The sequence below is a fragment of the Diceros bicornis genome, chromosome 34, assembly GCF_020826845.1.
Source record: "Diceros bicornis minor isolate mBicDic1 chromosome 34, mDicBic1.mat.cur, whole genome shotgun sequence".
In the NCBI taxonomy this organism is placed as follows: domain Eukaryota; kingdom Metazoa; phylum Chordata; class Mammalia; order Perissodactyla; family Rhinocerotidae; genus Diceros; species Diceros bicornis.
In genome coordinates this window covers 34,823,633-34,846,769 of record NC_080773.1, presented here as the reverse complement: position 1 = coordinate 34,846,769, position 23,137 = coordinate 34,823,633, and the positions used below count along the sequence as shown (strand labels likewise).

General features: G+C 44.1%; 2 protein-coding genes across 2 annotated transcripts; both read right to left on the bottom strand.

Annotated features, from left to right (window-relative positions):
- Positions 1-8,642: 8,642 nt before the first annotated feature.
- Positions 8,643-9,620, bottom strand: LOC131397742 (olfactory receptor 10A7-like). Its single transcript, XM_058530799.1, has one exon. It carries the CDS (start codon positions 9,618-9,620, stop codon positions 8,643-8,645), a length of 978 nt encoding a protein of 325 aa, XP_058386782.1.
- A 6,548-nt stretch (positions 9,621-16,168) lies between these two features.
- LOC131397741 (olfactory receptor 2H2-like) lies at positions 16,169-17,134 on the bottom strand. Its single transcript, XM_058530797.1, has one exon. The coding sequence runs from the start codon at positions 17,132-17,134 to the stop codon at positions 16,169-16,171; it is 966 nt and encodes a 321-aa protein (XP_058386780.1).
- Between the last annotated feature and the right edge of the window lie 6,003 nt (positions 17,135-23,137).

Here is a 23,137-nt window from a genome sequence, read left to right as displayed (position 1 = left end):
CGCATCCCAGGTGTGCACCAACACACTGCTTGTCAAGCCATGCTGTGGTGGCATCCCATATAAAGTGGAGGAAGATAGGCATGGATGTTAGCCCAGGGCCAGTCTTCCTCAGCAAAAAGAGGAGGATTGGCGTGGATGTTAGCTCAGGGCTGATCTTCCTCACACACACAAAAAAAACAACCAAAAAAAATAAAAAGAGAGTTCTGTACAAGTGAGTTATTACCTTTGACAAAATTGCATCAGTCATTTTTTGGTGGTATTTAAAAAAACAACACTACAGTGGACTTCAGTAGTTCTCCTTGATACCTTGGAGTAGAGAACAATCCTTATCTCCGTATTCTGAAATTCTTCTATTGATTTGATGACATTTGTTGATAAAATTTACCACCATTTGTTAGAGAAGAGATTCAGCTATGGTAATTTTCTAGAAAAGCAAATGGAAGTTGGATTCTCGATTTCTTCTGGAGAGAACTATATCTCCTCCCCTTCCTCTGGGAAAAAAAACTCTTTTATTATAAAGATGGAGATAACATTTATTGCATATACCTATGTCCAGGCTGGGACCTTTAACAAATGATTTCATTCATTTTTCAATACCCTGCAAAGTAGGTGTCATTTTCCTTATTGTTAAAGATGAAAAAACTGAGTTTCCAAAAGGCTACAAGTACAAAGTGAGAACACTGGGATTTTTCAAGTCAGTTCTATCTGATTTTACTACCCATCAGTGTCTTGCGTGAGATTGTGTTGTTTATGAGACACACCCTTGGCTTGATTGAGAGTTGCCTTAATTCTCCTTGCTTTCACAAAGCCTTCATGGATACAGCCTAGCAGCTACGTCTATCCTGCTGCACAGCACAGATGACGCTTACTCTAATCCTTCTGCTCTTTACAGGAATCTTCTTTGGAATAAAACAGACATATCTTTGAATCCTGAACATGCCACTTCCTCCCTAAGAGGTCTTTAAGCAAGTCACTTAATCTTTCTGAGCCCCAGTTGGCTCATAAATAAATTCTGGGATCCTGAGTACCAGAGTGAAGACTGGCAATAACAGTAATTCTCATTTACCAACATTTACCAAATTCCAAATATTGCATCAGGTGATTTTCATTCATATCATGTCCCCATCACAACACTGAGAAGTAAGCATCGATGTTCCCATTTTACAGATGTAGAAACTAAGAGTCAAAGAGTTAAATATTTTCCACAAGGCCTCTCAATGTGTAGTAGAATACAGATTCAACTTCCCAGGAGTGGCTGGCTCCTTAACTGATTATTTTCTCCTTTATCTTTTGGGGTTTGGGGTGAAATTTTCATTTCATTTTTTTGAAACATGTTGGCCAAAGAGGAAAAGAAAATTACTCTTCCACTCTAGAAAGGGAATGTTAGGGCTGGAAGAGCCATTTGAAGACATTAAGTTTGACATCTTCATTTTCTATAGGAGGAAACTGAAAATACCTACACAGATGCAAGGGTTGTGGTTGATGTTATGATTACATAGTTAGAATGGATCTGAGTTTCCCAAAATATCAGATGTGAAGTGGCTATAGCTACATCAGCTTGAGATCCTGGACAAAGACGCTATGGGTAGGATCCTATTTCATAATTCCAGTGACCCTTTGGAGTAGTCTTTCTTAGCCCCATTTTACCAATGAAGAATCAGAGGCTTAGAAAGTGGAGGGCGTTGCTCAAGGTCCCTCAGCAAATTACGGAGCTGGTACTCTATTTAGTTGGGTTTACAGATTAAGATCTGCATTTTGGAGCCGTATCTATCTGGTTACTTCACTGCTCTGAGTCTCAATTCCCTGGGTTACACATCTAACCTCGGAGAAGATTAAACAAGACACTGAGGTTAATACATTTAATGCTCAACTGAAGTCTGTTCTCTTCAGTCCAGTAGTGGTTGGAGCTGTCCCCAGTACTGAAACAAGCACCTCACATCCACCCTGAGAGGGTTTTCCCGCCCAAGGCAGCTGTCCGTGGTCCTGAACATGACTCTAGCCACGCAGCTTTAGCACTGCATGGTGGAGCTTCCCATGGTTCCACACAAGACTTCCTCAACTATCCTCTTCCCTTTCTGTTTCCCTCCCCTCATTGGAATTTTCTTTTCCATGATCCACTTTGTCTCTGCTCCTACTTCTGTTAATAATTCTTCTCTTTGCCCCTGCACCAGACTTCTGCTATGAAGTTTCCCATGAGTCAAACCTCACAGCCAGTCACCTTAGATGCCAAGAGGTGTTTTTTGCTTATCTCATATGAGAACCAATAAATTTAACTTTAAAAGTCACTTTGGAATTCTTCAGCCCAAAATCAGAGTGTACAGTGACTGGGATTTTTGTTTCATCCAATAAACATTTATCAAGCAACAACAATGCACTGTCCACTGTGCTAGGCACAGTGGGGATATGGAGATGAACAAGATGTGGACCACCCAGAGGAGTTTTCTATCTGATTCTTTCTTATTGGCTAATCTTGGGCAAGTTACTTTACCTGTCTGACCCTCAATGGACTTTTCTGAAAAAAAATAGGTGGGATTATCTTCATCTCAAATTATATAATATCTCCATTATTAACTAACCATCAGATAGACCTGGCTCTGAATATTAGATCTTCCACTTAATAGCTGTGAGACTTCAGACAAGATATATGTCCTCACAGAACTTCAGTTTCCTTATATGCAATTTGGGGATTGTTTTAGTACTTGTAGGGTTGCCCTGTGCCAAGTTTCTCACACATGATAAACAATAAATGTTATCCATTATTATTAAATAGTACACCAACTAAATATAGGTATCATTTTTATGATCTATACATTATTTCACTAATCCAGGCTGTAACCACTCTTTGAGCGAAGTTTTAGGCTCTGCATTTTGTGGAAGAGGAACTAAAGCTTAGAGAGGTGAAGAAACTTGACCAAGGTCACATAGATAGTTAGTGGCTAATCCAGGAGTGGAACTTGGATCTATTTGATTCTAAAGCCAGTGATCATTCTTCTATAGTTTGATGCCTCTCTGTGTGAAAGATGTTGCATATGTTTGAATCTGTACAGTGAAGCTGTCCTTTGGCCTCATCTCCAAATTGGATTTCAGTGCTGGTGTATTAATCTAATTGGTTTCAGCAGAGGAGGCAGTCATAGGAACGACAAGGCAGGGCAGAGGTTTGATGAAGGAGTATTTACTTCTACAAGGAAGGACTGGGAAGACCTCATGTAGGATCTGACATTTTAACTGAGCCTTGAAGGATTAGCAGAAATCTGAAAGTTAGAAAATGGGCAGAGTGATGGGAAATCCTGGAAGAAAGAACCACACTAGCAAAGACACAAAGACGTGACCACACTTTGACCAAATTCACTCAGCTAGCTGGGAACTTCAGCCCAGGTTTTCAGCTCCCAACCCAGCTACTCCTTTTCAGTCATCCCTGATAGGCATCTTGGTATGGTAGAAAGAATTCAGGCTGTAGAACCACGTGGACCTGGACTTTAACTCTAAATCCTCTCCTGCTTACGTCTATGAAATTGAGCATTTTTACTTGCTCTTGCTGACCTTCAGTTTCTCCATCTGTAAAACAGGAATTGTATTTACAACCACATCATAGGATTATTGAGAGGATTAATAGAGATAATGCAAGGAAAGCATTCAGCAAAGCACCTGACGTAGAGTAGATGTGCTATACATACCATTTCTTTTCTTCTCATCTTGATATTCCCTTCCCTTTGTCCCTCAAATGTGCTAGTCTCCTTACCTGAATAGCTCAAGTGAGATGGGTCTATCAGAATGGATAGCGTTAGTCTTCTTCTTTCTTTAGAGTCTCTGGTCAGTGGCCATATGGACTGAGAACCCACAGATTGGGACAGAATCTTCAGGAATGGAGCCAGGGGGTTCAGTAGCTAGAAAACAAGGATATCTCCTTGAATTCATGCCAGGCTAGAAGGAGCTGTCCTTGGTCCTGAGCTGGAGTTCTCACCAGATCTCACACCTTTACCCACTGCATAATCTGAACTGTGTGTTGTATGGGCACTGCCAAGTTCCTCCATTCTCACAGCCAGTAGGCAAGCAGAGGAAGCCAGCTTAAACCAAACCTGTGGATCTCTGAGACCTCCCTTCCCTAATCTCTGTGGAATTAGAGAACAGATGGGAAAGATTTTTTTCTGAGTCTCCACTGGGCTTGAGGGAAGAGGGTAAAGGCATCCCTAATTAGGAATCCATCTTTAGGCCATGTCAGTAAGTGTTCATTGATAACCTACGGTATGCTAGAATGTGTTCTGCATGCTAGGAACACAAAAATAAATCAGACTTCCCTTCTGCTTCCAAGATCTGTGGTAAAGGCAGATATGGAACTACATGAAGGCCAGAAATTGGGGAAGCAGAGAGGAGACTAGTTTAGTATGGGAACTTACAGTATGGAGACTTTCAGGAGAATGTGGTAACTGAATTGAAGGTTCAGGAAGACTTCTAAGATTATTTCCACTCAGCACAAGTCAAGAAAGACTCCATACTTAGAGCAAACACTTATTAGGTCATATGCAAGATACTTTTAAAGCCCTCTCTTCTTTGTCTTCTGTATGAACTAAAAATTTCTTAGCATGATATTTCAGGCCCTACATTATGTGTACCCAAGCAAGTTTTCCTGCCTCATTTTCCATGATTCTCCACTGTCTCTGACTCCTCCCCATGCTTGGAGCACCTAGTTCCCTTTCATACTTCCCCATCTTGGCTTATTCTGATCCCTCTGCCTGGGATCCCTTCCCCTGTCCCCCTTTCTCCTGTAGAAATATGATTCATCCTTTGAGGTTGAATTATTTGGAAAAGCTATCACCAGCCTCCTTTATCACTGATCCCAACCCCCTCTTCTTTTCTTTATGGACTTTTTAATTGGTAAAATACACTTATAAAATTCACCATTTTAGCCGTGTTTATAAGTGTACAGTTCAGTGACATTAAGTGCATTCACATTGTTGTGCAACCATCACTGCCATCCATCTCCAGAACTCTTGTCATCTTGCAAAATGGAAACTCTGTATCCACTAAACACTGACTCCCCATTCTTCCTTCCCCTGGAAACTACTGTTCTATTTTCCATCTCTATAATTTTGATGACTCTAAGTACCTCATATAAGTGGAATCACACAGGATTTGCCCTTTTGTGTCTGGCTTATTTCGCTTAGCATAATGTCATCAAGGTTCACCAACATTGTGGCATATGTCAGAATTCCTTTCCTTTTCAAGGCTGACTAATATTCCATTGGGTGTATACATCACATTTTGTTTATCTGTTCATCCGTCAATAGACACGTGAGCCCATCTCTTAGCTATTGTGAATAATGCTGCTGTGAACATGGGTGTACAAATATCTCTTTGAGATCTCACTTTCAAGTCTTTTGTGATCCCAACCACCTTTTGTTCAATGCTGCCTGGGGCTAGCTGGATGTCTTTAGATCAGGGGCCTATAGGGCTGGACCCAGACCTAGTTAGAGCTCATGGACATGAGAGTGGCTTCCAACACCTGACAAGTTCTGATGAGGGGAATTATGGTGACTGTTTCTATTCAAAGAAGCTCAGCTCAGCAATTTGGATGAATAAAATGGGTATTCTTAGGGCAAACCACATCTAAGTCAGGTAAGCACAAGAGTCAGGGTCTTAAAGCTTTGAGTCCTTAAGGTTTTGCGGAGAGACTCAGGTTAAAATCCTGATAATGCCAGATACTAGTTGTGGGGAAATATTTCCCCTATAACTATATCTTTTGTGTTAAATTTAGTTGGCATCATCATGCTTTATTAGTTGAGGGCTTGGCGTGGATTTTCTACCAATATAAAAAGATTAAAGAAGTGTCAACATTCTTGGAGAAGTTTATAATTGTTTAAATTATGAAACAAATATTTGCTTTGTATAAGAAGTTTGAATCTTACGGAAGTAAATACTCCCTTTCCAATTTCAAATCAGGTATTCATAGGTAATATAGGAAACAGTTGTTACATATCTTTCCAGAAATTTTTCTATACACAAATATATATATAAATATAGATATAGATAGATAGATATAGACATGTTTTTGTTTTTCACAAGCGGGATCATGCTATGCATACTCTTTTATAACTTTTTTCTTCAACCCTATATCATGGTTCATCTTTCTATATCAATATATATAGGTGGCCCTCATAATTTTTAACAGTTATATAGTATTCCATTGTATATTAGGCACCACAATTTGTTTTACCAATCCCAATGGTATAAATTTAGGCTTGCCCACATTTTTTTGCCATTCTAGACAATTCTAAAATGAAAATTCATGTACAAATATCTCTATGTATTGGTACAAGTGTAGTTGCAAGGTAAATTTCTAGATGTGGCATTTTTGGATCAAAAGAAATATAAAATATAAATGTTGAGAGATACTACCAAGTTGCTCCCTAAAAATTTGTTCTATGTACCCTCCTATCAATATTGAAGGAGAGAGGAGAATATTATTAATAAATACTTATTAGATGTTAGCCCAGGGCCTATCTTCCTCGACAAAAAGAGGAGGATTGGCATGGATGTTAGCTCAGGGTTGATCTTCCTCACCAAAAAGAAAAAAAAACACTTATTAGAGAAGCATCAGATAAGTTAGTACTACACTATAAGATCCTTGAAGAGAGGATACGGTCTTATTCATCTTTCATCCAAGGCATGCAGCATTGGGACTACTACATAACACTTGCAGAAAGGAAAGAAGGAAGGAAGTTATTCCGAGAGAAATGTGAAGTAGAGTGAGCATGACTTTCAGTATCATGACATGGATCTGAAGGATGAACACCAACCCCAAACTCTAGCTGTGCCCAGCTGAAAACAGGCCATGAGTTGAGGCTACCGTAAGGGGTAGGGAGGAGGATGAGTCAGGCATGCACTGAATTCAGGACTGGGATAGCTTATTTGATATCTTGCCTCCTTCAGTTGCAAGCAAAAAAATCAAACTCAAAATTGATTAAGATCAAAAATTGGAATTTATTGACTCATGAACTGAACATCCAGGGTAATATGGCACAAAGAAATTCAGATACTGTAATAATGATGTCAGGATTCGGTGTCTTTCTCCATTTTATAAATCTTCGTGTCTTTATATGCATTTTATTCCAGATAAACTCCTTCTAGGTGCTTCCTGGCAAGTCCATGGCTACATCCAACCAGTCTCAAGTACAACAGAAAGAGAGCCTGTCTTGCCCCAGTGGGACCAGCACAATTATTGAGACTTATCTTGACTGGACTGACTTGAGTCCTGTGCTAATCTCAGAAACAAAAATCACTCGCAGAGGTAAAATACAGCAGCAGCTCCAGGGAAGGGTCAACACCGTCTGAAAGAGCTAGAGCGAGGAGCAACGGCTCCCCCTCAACCCGGAGGAGCCACTGGTCAGCAGAAGGGGAAGTGGGTGATGGCACACATTGCTATAGGTGTCTTCCACTCCAGCTGTCTTAGGGCGTCACATCAGTGCTTGCCATCCTATTGACACTGTGGAAGGAGATCACAGGCCTCTCAAAGAGAGAAAGTCCTGAGAAGCATATCTGAGTATCATTCATTCTTTATTCATTCTTTCGGCAAACATTTAATGAGTGTCTGACACTATGTGTCAGACTTGGCGCCAGGTGTTGAGGATTAAATAATGAGTAGAATTAGACATGATTAACTTACAGTTTAGTAGGGAAATGAGAAACATTAACAAAGTCATCACACAGATACAATTAAAATTGTAACCGTGTAGCCATTTTTCCAAAGAAGACATACAAATGGCCAAAGGTGCATGAAAAGCTGCTTGACATCACTAATCATCAGGAAAATGCAAATCAAACCACAATGAAATATCACCTCACAGCCTATTAGAATGCCTATCATCAAGCAGACAAGACATAACTGCTGGAGAAGATGTGGAGAAAAGGCAACCCTTGTGCACTGCTGGTGAGAATGTAAATTGGTGCAGCCATTTTGGAAAACAGTATGGAGATTCCTCAAGAAATTAAACATAGAACTACCATATGATCCAGCAATGTCACTTCTTGATATATACCCAAAGGAAATGAAAACAGGATATCAAAGACATATACGCACTTCCGTGTTCATTGCATCATTATTCACAATAGCCAAGACTTGGAAGCAACCTAGCCCATCAACAGATGAACGGATAAAGAAGGTGTGGTATATAAAGAAGACGTGGTATAGATACACAATGGAATACTACCCAGCCATGAGAAAGGAGGACATACTTGTACTCAAAAATAATTGCAAAAAATGTTGCACGGGACATACTTATACTCAAATGTTATTTATTATTTGTCTGAAATTCAAATTTAACTGAATGTCCTGCATTTATATTTGCTAAAGCTGGCAACACCACTTCCACAGGAAGTGTGCTATTACCATGATTTTAAAAACAGATACAGCTCATGCTCCATTACCAGGAACAGAACCCTATCATGCTGAATAAACTGAGTCTTCCTGAATGATGGCTGGATTCAAGACAGCCATCAAGGAAGTGTTGGTGCCACTTCCAAAAGAGAGAATCATAGGAGGAGAATCAGCAAGAATTCAGTTTAGTGGACATTGAGGCACCTAAAGGCCCCTCCAGGTAGGAGAGTCAGGAAACGGTTGGATGAATGGTTCTGGAATCACGGAGAGGTCATGGAATATGGGACCCTCTTCTTTGAACACACATGCGCCCCAGGGCAGCCTTCACTTCCTTGTTCCAAAGGCTGTAGATGAGAGGGTTGAGCATGGGGATCACCAGAGTGTAGGAGAGGGACACCACTTGCTTGCTCTCTGGGGAGTAGCTGGCCTTGGGTCGCAAGTGGATGACCCCCGTTGTGCCATAAAACAGAACCACCACCATGAGGTGGGAGGCACAGGTGGACAGGGCCTTGTGGTGCCCTGTGGCTGATGGCATCTGCAGGACAGTGGCTAAGACTCCAATGTAGGACGTGGCTACCAGACAGAAGGGAACCATGATGACCAGCACTGTGGCCGCCAATGCGTTGGCCTCAAAGACCCTGGTGTCCCCACATACCAGGCTCAGCAGAGGGGCGATGTCCCAGAAGAAGTGGCGGATGCCACGTGGCCCACAGAAGGGGAAGTGGAACAGCCAGATGAAGACCAGTGACACGGGGACTCCACCTAGCCAGCACGTGGCAGCCAGCAGGCGGCAGAGCCGTGGGCTCACGACGCCATAGTGCAGGGGCCTGCAGATGGCCACATAGCGGTCCCAGGCCATGGCGGTCAGGAGGAAGCACTCGGACGTGACACAGGACAGCAGGAAGAGCAGCTGCAGGGCGCAGCCCGCGGGTGACACGCCCCGCCCGGGCCGCAGCAGGGTCACCAGCAGCCGGGGCACGATGTCCAGCGAGAAGCAGATCTCCACCAGGGCCAAGTGGCGCAGGAGGAAGTACACGGGCGCGCGCAGGGCCGGGTCCAGGGCGGTCAGCAGCACGACGAGCGCGTTGCCCAGCAGCGCGAGCAGGAACACGGCCAGGAAGAGCGCGGCCAGCAGCGGCCGCAGCGCGGGCACGTGCGCGAAGCCCAGCAGGACGAACTCGCGGCCGGAGCTCTGGTTGGCCCAGGGCGGGGCTGCGGGGGCGCCCGGGGAGCCCAGGGCCACCGGCATGGACCCAGGGGGACGTGGGGACCGCGCCCGGGGGGGCGAAGAGCCTGGGGGACGGGAGGAGGTAAGAGAAGCCGTGAAGAGCAGAATCGCGCCTGCCTCGCCTGTGTCCCCCACAGCGCACGCTGCACAGAGCAGCGGAGGGGTCCTATTAAAAGGCAAATCAGATCACGCCGCACGCGGGACCCTCCTTGCACGCCCAGTGAACGTGGAGTGAGAGCCAATGACCTTACCAAGGCCCACGAGGCCCTGGCGGGCCCCGCCCACCTCTGTGACCTCGTCTCCACTAGGCTCTGTCCACGATGCCTTGTCCTCCCTCAGGGCCTTTGCACTGGCCCGTCCCTTCCCATGAGAGGCTCTTTCCCCGGATGTTTGCATCACTGTTTCTCCTTTGCAACAGTGATACCAGCCTGTGTGGAGTGGCTACCTCCCCATCCCCGTCTCTTTCTGATCCTCTCGCTCACTAAATCCAGCTTCAAAGACTTAGTTTTCCGTGATATCTGCCATTTCTTTCCCACCTCAGGGCCCTCTGCTTCAGACGCTTCTCCCCTGGGTGTTTGTATAACTGTTTCCTTCTCCTCCTACAAATATCAGCTAAGATGCCTCTCCCCCTGAGAGAGTCCTTTCCCAGGGACCTGCCCCCCAACTGTCCACACACTGGTCACTCTCTGTGATATCATCTCGCCCCTGAAAGTGCATTGGAAGTGGCCTGGGTCATCTGCTTACTTGTTTATCGTCTGTCTGCCCCACTAAGAGTGTCACATGCATGAGGGCTTTTCTGCCTGGTTCAGTGCTGTGTTTGTGGCACGCAAGAGTGCCGGGCACACAGTAGGTGCTCAATGAAGTTCAGTCCATTAAATGGTTGAGTCTCTTTTCCAGTAGACAACAGACAAAATATGTGCTTTCTCCCCACCCACTGTTTCCTACTTTGTTGGTTTGAATCTACTCTATCTCATTTTTTTTAAATGTTGGTTTTGACCATCTAAATCAGTCTTTCTCAGCTGGGGAGGATTTGGCCCCCAGGGGACATTTGGCAGTGTGTGGTGACATTTTGGGTTGTTACAACTGAGATGCTCCTGGCGTCTGGTGGTTAGAAGACAGAGATGCTCCTAAACATCCTACAGTGCACACGACAGCACCCCCTCTGACTCCCAGAATGATCCTAAGAACAGAGGCTGAGAAGCCCTGATTTAACTGATTTCAGGATCCACTAATAGGTCATGACCTGCAGTTTGAAAAGAAAAACACCAGCTAGCAGGAGAGACATGGCCAGTAAATGAGAAAGTACGATACAGTGATATTAGGAGGCAGGAGAGGGTCTTGAGTGATGAGAACTTGGGCTTCTTCCCAGCCCTGCCACGCGAGAGCTGGGTAAACTCAGACAGGTGTCATCACCTCCAAACCTGTTTTCTTATCTGTGAAATGGTGATAGCAGGATTTCCTCCACTTGGAGGATTGCTTGAAAGAATCCTGCTAAAGCACTTAGCACTTCATCTAACAACTCAAAGGCAGCCCAGGTGATCTTTTTTAAAAATAAATAAATAAATCAGATTATGTCATGCTCCTCTTCAGAATGATGGCCATGATGAGGGATTTGGATCTTGTTTATCTTATTCTAAGTGCAGTGGGAAGTTATTCGAAGGTGGCGGAATTATGGCAGATCCGCATGGAATATTATGCAGCTGTTAAAAAGAAATGCTGTCTGGATACAATGAAGTGGAAGATATTCAGGAAGTATTATGCAAAAAAAAAAGCAAGTTGTGGGATGAGAGGGATGGTATGACATAACTTATGAAAAAGAGCCATCCAGAGGGAAATTGTGTATTTTTCTTCAGGCTCGTATATAGGTATATAAATACACAGACAACATAGGGAAGGACACTCACCAAACTAATCATGGAGTTTACCTCAAGGGTGAGGACTGCAATTGGAGGTAAAAATCAAGGGGAACTTTAGACTTATCCTACTTAAGTTTTATTAAGAGAATGTATTCATTCGTTACTGCAAAGTTAAACACTATCAAGTCTGATTTCATTGACTCTTTATGAAATTCACCGGCAGGACTGGATTCAGAGCCATGTGGAGCAACGAAACCCCATGTTCCTTAAATCCACGTTCACCTCTCCACCCTGGCTGTGGCTTCCCAGGTTCAAGGATGCATTTATGGAGTGAGTTTTAATCATAATTTGCTTTGCCAGCTGGACTCACTAAACTAAGAACAGGTTGCACATCAGGGCACATTGCTGCGTCATGCTACACTTTCTCACTTCTTAAATTACCTGACACCCAGGGAACACAGATCCATTCTGTGCCACAGAACAGTGCTTTCCAAAATGTGGGCTGTGACCCACAAGCAGATCATGAAATAAGTTTAAGAGGATGTGACGCATTCTTTTAATGAGTAGAGTAGATTTTTTTTAAATGAGATCATGGTGTATACGAAGGGTGAGAATGTTTCATGAAAGTTTGGTTCAGTAGTGTGTGTGTTTATCCACAAAGTAAACTATATTTCTTCCTAGTTCTCATTGTCAAAAGAAATTTGAGAAACACCACTATGGACATTGTTTTTTATTGAAGAAGAAATGCGCACTAGGACCTCCTTTTGTTTGAGCTACATTTAAGGATGAGAAACATTGTTTTACAACATTGCAAAAAGTAACAAAACACTGGAGGGTGGGAAAAATCTATGGCAGCTCGTAAATTATATCTGTTTGTATAAAGGACTCAGCAGTTTATCAAATTCCTGTCTGGGGGCGCTACCTCTCAGATCTATAGAAAGCTCCAATAACTCTTGGAGGGAAAGCAGGGCAGTGCCATTGGAACTTCTTCCTGCTGCAACTGGACTCTTGGTTTTCTTTTTAATACAATAATGCCTGACAGTTTTAGTTGAACGTTCACACATCTTTTTAGAAATTCTCTTCCTCCGGTAGTGGGTAGAAGACAGGAAGGCTGCTGACAGCCTACAGTGCACAGGATAGCCCCCCAAGAGCACAGAATGATTCTACCCCCAACGTCAGCAGAACTGAGGCTGAGAAACCCTGGGATAAATTGATTTCAGGATCCACTAATGGGTCACCTCCTGGACCATTGCTGCAGCCTCCCCATCAGCCTTCCCATCTCCACTCTGTCCAGCATTTATTGTATCCACACTCTCCTCCCATGAAATCCCTGCCATTTTCTTTGCCCTCTTGGGAATGACACAGATAACTGTTCGGGCTAGCAGTCATGCCCAGAGAGGGAAAGAGAGGGACTCAATATTATACATGCCAAGCACTTATACAAGACTTATTTTGTACCAGGCATTGTTTCAAGCATGTTACTAATGCACTGAGTCTTCAACACAGTCCTAGGTACTATCATCCCCATGTAACAGTGCTGGGAACCAAGACTCGAATGTTAAATAACTTGCCCTGGTCCCCACAGCTCATAGGGGCAACATGTCAGCCAATGTCCAAACCTTGGCCAAAATGATTCACTGTTGTTTCCCAGGAGGCGGTCCACACCCTCAGTCTCATATTCAAGGGCTTCCCTGGCCATGTTAGGGATGACCTGAGCATATGATGCAGAATGACAACCACCTCCATTAATGACCCAGCACCTTCCATGCAGCCCCAGACTCACCTAGGGTGCTCACCTCTGGACAGGAAAGGAACCGTCTACCTTGAAGTTACTCTCCTAAACAGAGGTTTAATGCAAACAGCATTAATGGTGGAACGCTTGCTATGGGGGATGGAGTTAGAGCTCAACTATCCCACCGAATACTGGGGTGAGAATAGCCCAGAGTGAGAGCTCAGAGCAGCTGTGCAGCCCTGGGCAAGGGACTTAACCTTGATGAGGTCTCCATTCCCTCATCTGCAAAAGAGAGGTAACAATACCTATGGCTCAGGGCTGGTGGGAGGAGAAAGGCCTGGCAAAAGGCGGGCGCCCCCAAATATTTCAGGGAGCCACCTTAAAGCCCAGCAGATGGAAACTTAAACCCAAACTCTACCACCTACTAGCGTGTGACTTAATAAACCTCTCTGAGCCTCTGTTTCCTTGCCTGCAAACTGATGATAATAATGGTGTCTGTTCCATAAGACTGTTGTGAGAATTCATTGAGATCATGCACAATCCTTGGGACACAGTAAGCATTCAGTTACTGTTAGCAATAATCACCAACCTCATCACCACTGTCTCATCACTACTCCCACCACCACCAGCTTCATCACCATTACCACCATCATCATCATCACCATCATCACCACCATCATCATCACCATCAAAGAATGACAACACCATGACTCACTGTTACAAATTATTGTCATTGTCTGGAGAGGGACGTTGGCTGTCCCAGCATCACACAGTCTGACAGAACCCCAGACTCCTCTTCCCCTCACAGCCTGGAGCCCTTGCCTTTCAAGAAGGACCCACTTACCTTCTCCTGCTTGGTCTGTCTGGAGCTGAGGACAAAGCTCTGACTATCCCTTTGATCCAGGAGCTCCTGGGGCTGACTGGAATCACAGGAACCAGAAATTTCAATCTTTGGCTCTGGCCATGGGATGAGAGCCCTGAGGACTCAATCCACAGAGAATTCCATTCATTATGCCTGTATGCCCCACGTGAGGGCAGAGGGAGCTGGGGAGTGTGGAGCCTCTGCTTCCCTGGAGGCTGTGGTCCCCACCACATTCCCTCTTCCTGGGCTTCTCCATCCCATGGTCCTTCTGACCTCCTGCCTCCAGGATGTCCCAGAGGGGCTAGATTCTGTCTGCTCCCCCTTCACCACATAAGAAATCCACAATCTTCACTCCGGCATTCGAGGACCCCTGAAGTTTGCCCCTGCTCACCTTCCCACCCTCACCACACTGCCCCATACCCCTGCTGGTTATGTCAGGGGGGCGGAAATAAGCTCTGTGCTTATGATTTGTGCTCTTTCCTCCATGACTGCCATGCTTCAGTCACAAAAGTAAAAATAGCCATTTTAAGCCCCTTATTGTAGAAAATGAAAATACCAGCTATTGACGAGAGTGGTTGGGTGTCCGCGCTCCACAATTTTTCCCCACTTGTTTGCTTGGGAAAAGGGTTTGAACACCATGACCTGCAGTTTTCTCTTCTATAAATGGGGCATAAAAATAGTATGTACCTCCTAATATTGTGTGTGCATGCGATGATCAAAATAAATCATGCTTCTAAGTGATTAGCACAATGCCTGGTTCCCTCCATGCCATGAATAAACGCTCACTAGTACCCCTATTACTGCATGCCTACCCACAGAGCGTCATCTCCAGCGCCTGCAATAGTTCTCATCATATTGCGAGTGCTCAATATATGTTTGTAAAGTGTATGAATGAGTAAGTGAATGACTGTTGTCACTTGTTGAATGCCTATTTTATGCCAGATACCTGTTTAAGTGTTTTACGAAGTGTTAATCAGTTTAGTAAGTCACATACAGCATTAAAAATGGAATAGAGGAGAGAATATCAGCTTCTCAGGACATAAGAATAAGTCAAGTTACACCCGTGTCTGTGTCTGTGTCTATACCTACATCTTCATCCCTTTCTCTCTACTTACATCCATATCCATTTCTATATCTATATCTATGTCACCTCCATGTTGATGTATCTATATATCTATCTCTATGTCCATGTCCCTATCCATATTAATTTTAGATTCCACATATAAATAAGATTGTACAGCATTTGTCTTTCTCTGCCTGGCTCATTTCACTTAGCACAATGCCCTCCAGGTCCATCTATGTTTTTGCAAACGGCTCTGGAACCTGACTGCCTGCACTTGACTATCACTCACCACTTGCCATATGTGTTACCTCATTTATAGGTGCCTTTGTTTTCTCACCCCTTAAATGTGTCGAATGAGAGTCACAATACTATCAACCTCAAAAGGTTATTCTGCAGCTTGAGTTACAACACATAAAGCCCTTATAAATATGCTTGGCACGTACAAACTTAATATAAAGTGCAACCTATTGTATCTGGGTGACAATGAATATCCTACATTGGATTGGGGGCCAAAAGAACCATGAAGGTCCATGCCTGGCATATCTTATTTACTTCATCCTGACAATGATGCTATTGGGACAATCTTTTGTCCTACACCAGGGGTCCGAGAACTATGGCCTTTTGCCTGGTGTTTATGGCCCTCAAGCTAAAAACAGTTTTCATGTTATTAAATGGTTGAAAAGAAAATCAAAAGAAGAATATGTTGTGACATGTGAGCATTACATAAAATTTAAATTTCAGTGTACCTAAATAAAGGGTTTCTTTGGAGCACAGCCATGCTCACTCATTCATGTATCATCTATGACTGCTTCCCGGCTACAATGGCCGAGCTGAGCAGTTGCAACAGAGAGCACATAGCTGGAAAGCTGAAAATAGTTACTATCTGACCTTTATAGAAAATGCTGGCGGCCCCTGACCTCTGCACAGAGATTCAGGGAGACAGAAGGCACTAAAAGGTGCACGGGGATTCAGGGAGCTAGAGGGATGTGTACAAGATCACAGGGCTAAGTGTCAGAGCCGGGCGGGAGCTTCCAGCTGTGTTTCCAGCTCCCCGGGTCAGCTCAGCACAGCGCGCCACCCTCGGAACCGGGCAAGGGCATGGCGGGCCGCCGCATGCACCTCGCGGTTCCGAAGGCTGTAGATGAGCGGGTTCAGGACGGGCGTGATGACGAGATAGAAAACAGCCACCAGCTTGTGGCGCTTGGCGGGGAGGGCGCTGGAGCCCCGGGGGCGCAGGTACGTGGCGGTCACCGTGCGGTAGAAGAGACCCACCACGGCCAGGTGCGAGCTGCAGGTGGACAGTGCCTTCAGGCGGCTCTTGGCAGAAGGCAGCTGGCCCACGGCCGCCAGAATCAAGGCGTAGGAGGCGAGGATGAAGGCCAAGGGCACCAGGAGGATGGGCGTGCCCAAGCCGTAGACCAGCACGTGATCGGCGGTGGTGTCTGCACACGCCGTCCTCAGCACCGCGGGCAGCTCGCAGAAAAAGTGGTCGACTGGGGGCCTCCGGCGGCAGAAGGGCAGGCGCAGCGCAGCCGCGGCGTTGGGCACCGACAACATGAAGCCCAGCGCCCACGCGGTGGTGGCCAGGATGGCACAACGCGCGGGCGTCATGATCGCCGCGGAGCGCAGGGGCTGGCACACGGCCAGGCAGCGGTCCAGCGCCATGGCAGCCAGGAGAATGGCCTCGCAGCTGCCCAGGGAGATCCCCAGGTGGATCTGGGCTCCGCAGCGCGCCGGGGAGAGGGTGGCTCGGCGCGCCGTCACGTGCACCAGCACCTGTGAGAGCGTGGTGCTCACATACGCGGTGTCCAGCAGCGCCAGGTGGGCGAGCAGGCGGTACATGGGCCGGTGCAGCCGCTGGTCCAGTGCGATCAGCCCCACCAGGGTGCCGTTGCCCAGTACTGTGGCCAGATACGCCGCCAGGAGGGCCGCCCATAGCAGGGGCCGCAGGGGTGGCGGGGCCCACAGCCCCAGCAGCAGGAAGTCAGAGGTCCCCGTCTCATTCCAGGTGGCCGGGTCCATCCTGGGGAAGAAACGCAGCTGTGAGGCTCCACTCACAGAGGTAGCCACTTCTGGGGCTGTGGGTGTTGGCACTGATTCTTTTCCTCTGTCTCTTTGTTTTCTTACCTCTCTACCTCCTCCCTCCTTCTTCTCTCCCTTTCTCTCTGTCTCCCTGTTTTCTTTCTCTCTCTCTTTCCTCTCTTGCTATTTCTCTCTCTGTCTCCCTCTCTTCCTTCCTCTCTCTCCCTTCCTCCCCACCCCCCATCTCTCTAGTCCTCTCAACCTCTCCATTCTCTTTCCCCTTCCTTTTGCAATAGATTTTTCCTCTTGCACTCCCTTCCTCTGCCTCAACTTCGTCTCTGCCATTTGCCAGCTGTGTGACTTTGGGAAGCTAACTCCAGATCTTTGTGAACATGACTTTTCTCTCTCTTAAAAATGACAATCAGTGTATGCTGGTGGGAATGCAAACTGGTGCAGGCACTATGGAAAACAGTACGGAGATTTCTCAAAAAATTAAACATAGAACTACCATATGATCCAGCAATCCCACTACTGGGTATTTATGCAAAGAACATGAAATCACTAACGCAAAAAGATTTATGCATCCCTATGTTCATTATGGCATTATCCACTATAACCAAGACATAGAAGTACTCCAAGTTCCCATTAATGGATGAATGGATAAAAAAGATGTGGTATATATACACAATGGAATACTACTCAGCCATTAAAAAAGACAAAATCATGCCATTTGTGACAACATGGATGGACCTTGAGGGTACTATGCTAAGTGAAATGTCAGACAGAAAAAGAGAAACATCATATGATTTCCCTCATATGTAGAAGATAAACAAACAAACACATAGATAAGGAGAACAGATTGATGGTTACCAGAGGGGAAGAGGGCAGAGGGAGGGTGAAAGGGGTAAAAGGGCACATGTGTATGGTGATGGAAGGAAACTACACTTTTGGTGGTGAACACGATGCAGTCTATACAGAAACTGATATGTAATAATGTACACCTGAAATTTACACAATGTTATAAACCAATGTGACCTCAATGAAATAATTTAAAAAATAAATAAAATAATGATCACAAAATTCAACTCACAGGATTGGGAAGGTTGCATGAGTGGATACACCCAGCACAGTGCCTTGTGCACGTTACCATGTTTTTATTCCTTTCCTCTCTCTGATTTCTCCATCTGTCTTCCCACACCCTTCACCCTACCTGGTCTTCCTGTCATTTCTAATGCGCCTGGTTCCCTCTCTCCTCTGCCTCTTATCTCATATTTCTCTGTCTCCACATCTTGATTTCTGTTTCACAGTGATAATACCAGCAGCTACCATTGTTTGAGCACCGTGTGTGGGCCAGACACTCCTCTAAGCACTGTGTACGCATTAACTTATTCATTCCAGGAAAAGTCATATTATTATTTTTCCCATTTTACACACGAGGAAAAAAATTCTGAGACATATCTTTTGTTAATGTCAAACAGAGGAAGAAATGAGCAAAACACCAAACCAAGCCATGCCTGACTGCTAGCCTAGGCTTTTAACCATCACATCCAACTTGTTCTTCCCTCCTTCTCTCTCTGCCTTTTGAATCCATGTTCCTCTCATTTCCTTGTCTTGTCTTATTGCATTGGCTGAGAACTCGAGGACAGTGTTGAATGGTGGCGATGATAGCAGGCATTCGTGCCTTACTCCTGACCTTCATAAGGATTCAGCTAATGTTTCCTGGTGCCTTTTCTTTACAACCCTTATCAGGTTAAAGAAAGTCACCCTTTCTTCTAATCTATTAAGATATTTGTTTATTTGAATCATGAGTAAATGCTGTATTATATCTAATACTTTTCTGTCATTAATTGTTTTTAATTATCATGCATTATTCTTCATTCTGTTAATGTGAATTACAGTCATGCACCACATAACGACGTTTTTGTCAACAACAGACCATATAAACGATGGTGGTCCCGTAAGATTTGTACCATACAGCCTAAGTGTGTGGTAGGCTATACCATCTAGGTTTGTGTAAGTACACTCTATGATGTTCACACAACGACAAAATCACCTAACAATGCCTTTCTCAGAATGTATCCCTGTTGTTAAGTGATGCATGGCTGTACACTGATACACATTCTACAATTGTATCTAATAATTTTTCAGCACCAATTGTGTCCTAGGAAATACTTTAAGAGCTTTTACATGGATGAATAAATTTCATCCTCACAAATACTCAATGAGGTAAGTTTTCTTTTTAGTGTTTTTATGTTATTATTACTATTTTCCTCTTATTACTATCTTATATATGAGAAAACTGAGGTAAAGAGAGGTCAACTAATTTGCCCAAGTTAATATAACCACACAAGCATTCAGGTTGGGGTTCAAACCTAGACATTCTCACTTTGGAACCAGTAACCTTCCTCTCTGTGCCATTCCAGTTATATTGAATATTTCTTCTTTGCATTCCTGGAATAACTTTCATTGTCTCATGTTGCATAAATATTTTGATAGAATAATGGATTTGTTTAATTAAAAGTTTATTTAGATTTTTTTCTTTCATATTCATTAGACTTTTAGAGTATGTTTATTATACTATTTTCGACCAGTTATCAGATCAAAATTATCCATGCCTGATAAAAGTTAGATCAACTATCAATCTTTTGACCAGCTATCAATCAAAATTATCCATGCCTGAAATAAGCTAGATAGGATTCTCTCTTTTTCTCTTGTCTGTAACGTCTTGTATATAAGAATTGCTTCATCAATTACTTGGGAGATTTGGTAAAAGCTCATTCTGTTCTCTTTCCATTTCTCTCTCTCTCTCCTATTTTAGTTCCTTTCTTTTCCCTTATTCATTCCCCTGCATTTCTGTCTTCCTCTCTCTTCCTAGTCTCTATCACTCCCTCTCTCTCACCCTGTGGCAGGGGTTTGTGTGTGTACACGGGGGCCACAGGAGCCCATTCTCCCCAGTGGATCCTGACCCCCATCAGCAACATAAGCCCTGGGGTTGTTTACACACCACCCAGTCCACCCATTCTGCCAGCTTCTTTTCACCTCTTCTGCTCTCCCTTCATTTCTTTCTCCACTCTCCTCTCATCTTCCTCCCTTTCTGAAAGCTCCTTCTTCCACACCATGGACTAAGCACTGTTACTCTGAGGTCCATGGCTGTGCTTCAGGAGTCTGCAAACCCCCAACATTAAATCATGAGTTGTGTTTGTCCATTTTGCTGGGAGGAGAGCGAATTTCTCCAAGAGCTTCATCACCCACACAAGGGTAGGGTCACAGTCAGCACCTCCTCTGTCTCTCTCCTCCCAGCTCCTCTTTCCCTCCCCCCATGGGGTTGTCTTCTTCCCCCACCTATGTTTCCTCTGGGTCTGTCACAATCCATTCATTTCTCTCTCTCTCTCTCTCTCTCCTTTCCTCTCCCTATCTCTCTGCTTCTGCATCCCAGAGTTTGTTTCCATTTCTATTTATTCTGTGTCTTATTTTCTCTGCTTACTCCCATGTCTCGTGCTATGGATCCTCCAATTGGGTCTTTCATTTTCCCTCTCACTCTCTCTTCCTTCCTTTCCTTCCTTAGTCTCTATTTCTCTTTTTCCCTTTCCTTCCTTCGTTCCAGCTGTATTTGTCTCTATGTTTTTCTCCTTATTTTCCCTCTGCTGTCCCTTATTTTCATGCGTCTGTCTTCTCTCTTCTTCCTTTTCTTTCCTTCTCTCCCTACCACTCTCATGGTTCCCTGCAGTTCTATTACCCCCTCTCCCTACAGATTTTTCTTTCTCTGATCATGTCTTTCTTCACTTCCCCTCTTGCTGTCCTTCTGCCTCATCATTCTTTCCTCTCAACTTCCTGCTTTTCTCTCTCCTTCATCCCTCAACATCCTTCCCAACTTTTTCTCTGGCTTCCCGCTCTTCCCTTTCCCTCCTTCTCCCCCTCTTCTCCCTCCTTAGTACCAGTGGCTGATGTCAGTTCATTGTGGGGACAGCCAGGCTCAAGACTCTGGTTTCCACTCCTCCTCTCTCAGCATCAGGGCCTGGAATGGACAAACACAGGGCAGGCTGTGAACACATGAGAAATCTGGCCTCTTCCTCCACCAGAGGAAGACCACTCCTGGGAAGTCAATAGAGGGCACCCATCCTCCAAGAGTCACAGGGACCTTGTTGGTCTTGTTCTCAGCTAACCACATCCCCAGGGCTGACCCCAGAGCCTTCATTGAAGAGGTGTCCATATATATTTGTTTGAAAAATGGAGGATAGTAGTTGAGAGTGTGAGTCTCTGTAATTGATTTGTTCTGTAAATATTCTGCCTTGTTCATGGATACTGATGTAGCCTCTCTATGCCTCAGTTTCCTCATTTGTAAGATGATAATTATTATACCTAACTCACAAACTTTTTGAAGACTATATGAGTTCAGTAAACAGTGTTATAATGGCATTATAATCCTACATCTGATTATTATATTGATGGAAAATGAGTTCCAATGCACACCTGAATCTGGTCTGTTGGGTAGTCTGTAGTGTGATAATTGAAATTACTGCTAAGAGAGGAAGGATGGGGCATTTAGAGTCTATAGAGAGGTATGTCTAGATCTGCTGAAAATACTGTAGAAGCCAGCTGGAGGTCTTTGCTATGACTTTTTAGAAAGAGAATCATTACATAGAGAATGTGCGTGCATGTGTGTGTGGGGGGCTGTTTGTGTGTGCTTTCCTCTTTATTCGACAAATATATTTTGTTTGCCCTTCATGGGCTGGATTTGGTGTTAGATGCTGGAGATATAATGATGAGCAAGAGCGACACACTTTCTTTCATTTTAGAGTTATTTAATTTATCTTCAGCATGGCCTAGATGGATTTCCAGATCTACCTATATGTTAAAATCCCTAATGGTAAGTTGTTTCTTCAGATTACTACAATATCAACTTTATTCTCATTTTAAACTAATCTTGGAGCACACAATCTCAAATTAACTTCTGACAATTTTCAGTCTGTGACTATCAGATCTCTAATTACAAAGTGTCTGATAGTCATTTAGTTTCTCACTAAATTGTATGTATTTCACATGACATCAATGTCTTAAAGTCTGTGAGATGTTGAGTTTCATGCTTATGATTTCTCTTAGTACTATTTTCTTAAAAGTCAATAAGACCTCTCAGAATCAGAAACTCTTTTGGATAAAAAAAGGATGCAATTCCGTTTAAATATTTTGATTTATAAATAAAAAACATTTATCCAAAAAATGTTAATACACATAGCCCTAAGAAAACTGCCTGTCACATGGAAAGTGCCCTATGCATGTGACTATTATAATTGCTGTTGTCATGATTATTACTACTATAATCTATTGCCATTATTGATGTTGTTCTCTCCCTATACGCCAAGCTCCAGCCACTATATGACATTTGTTCTTAATCCCTTTTGTATCAGGGCTCCTTTTGAGAGTGTGGAAGAGACATACCTCTTTCCCCAGAAAATATCCCATTCGTAACATAACGCCTATAAATCAGAGGTGATTGATCCCTGAACCAATTCTTGGGCCCTTTGAAGAGAACAGTGTGTTCAAGGCTTTGTGAAACCATGTTATAGGAAAAATACTGAAAGAATTAAATATATTTAGATTTGTGAAGGATAGGACCAAGGGAGACATTTTTAAAAAATATGCAGCAGGATTTCTCTTCAACAACTCAAAGAAAGGTTCTCAAATTGCCTGGGACGATAACTCTCATTAATGCTGAATTTTTTCATCTCAGAATAAAGACAGATGATGCTGAAAGGTTTCTGACCATCCCTCACCCATCCCTCACCTCATTGGGAGCATCTCCTCTGGTCTTGTCTGCTGCAGTGGCCACCTGTCTTGTCTCCCTGTCTCCAGATTCAATACTAGTGATTTTCCTGAGCAACATATTGTATCATGTCCCTTCCATGCTTGAAAATCTTCAGTGTGTCTCCTTGGCCTCCAGGATAAAGTGGAAATTCTGTAACAGCCCTACGAGACCCTTCATACTTTGGAATATCTTTCTGGCAC

Bases quoted from the DNA above. Each gene is read 5' to 3' on its own strand.
- LOC131397742 (XM_058530799.1), bottom strand. From the start codon at position 9,620: ATGCCGGTGGCCCTGGGCTCCCCGGGCGCCCCCGCAGCCCCGCCCTGG.
- LOC131397741 (XM_058530797.1), bottom strand. From the start codon at position 17,134: ATGGACCCGGCCACCTGGAATGAGACGGGGACCTCTGACTTCCTGCTG.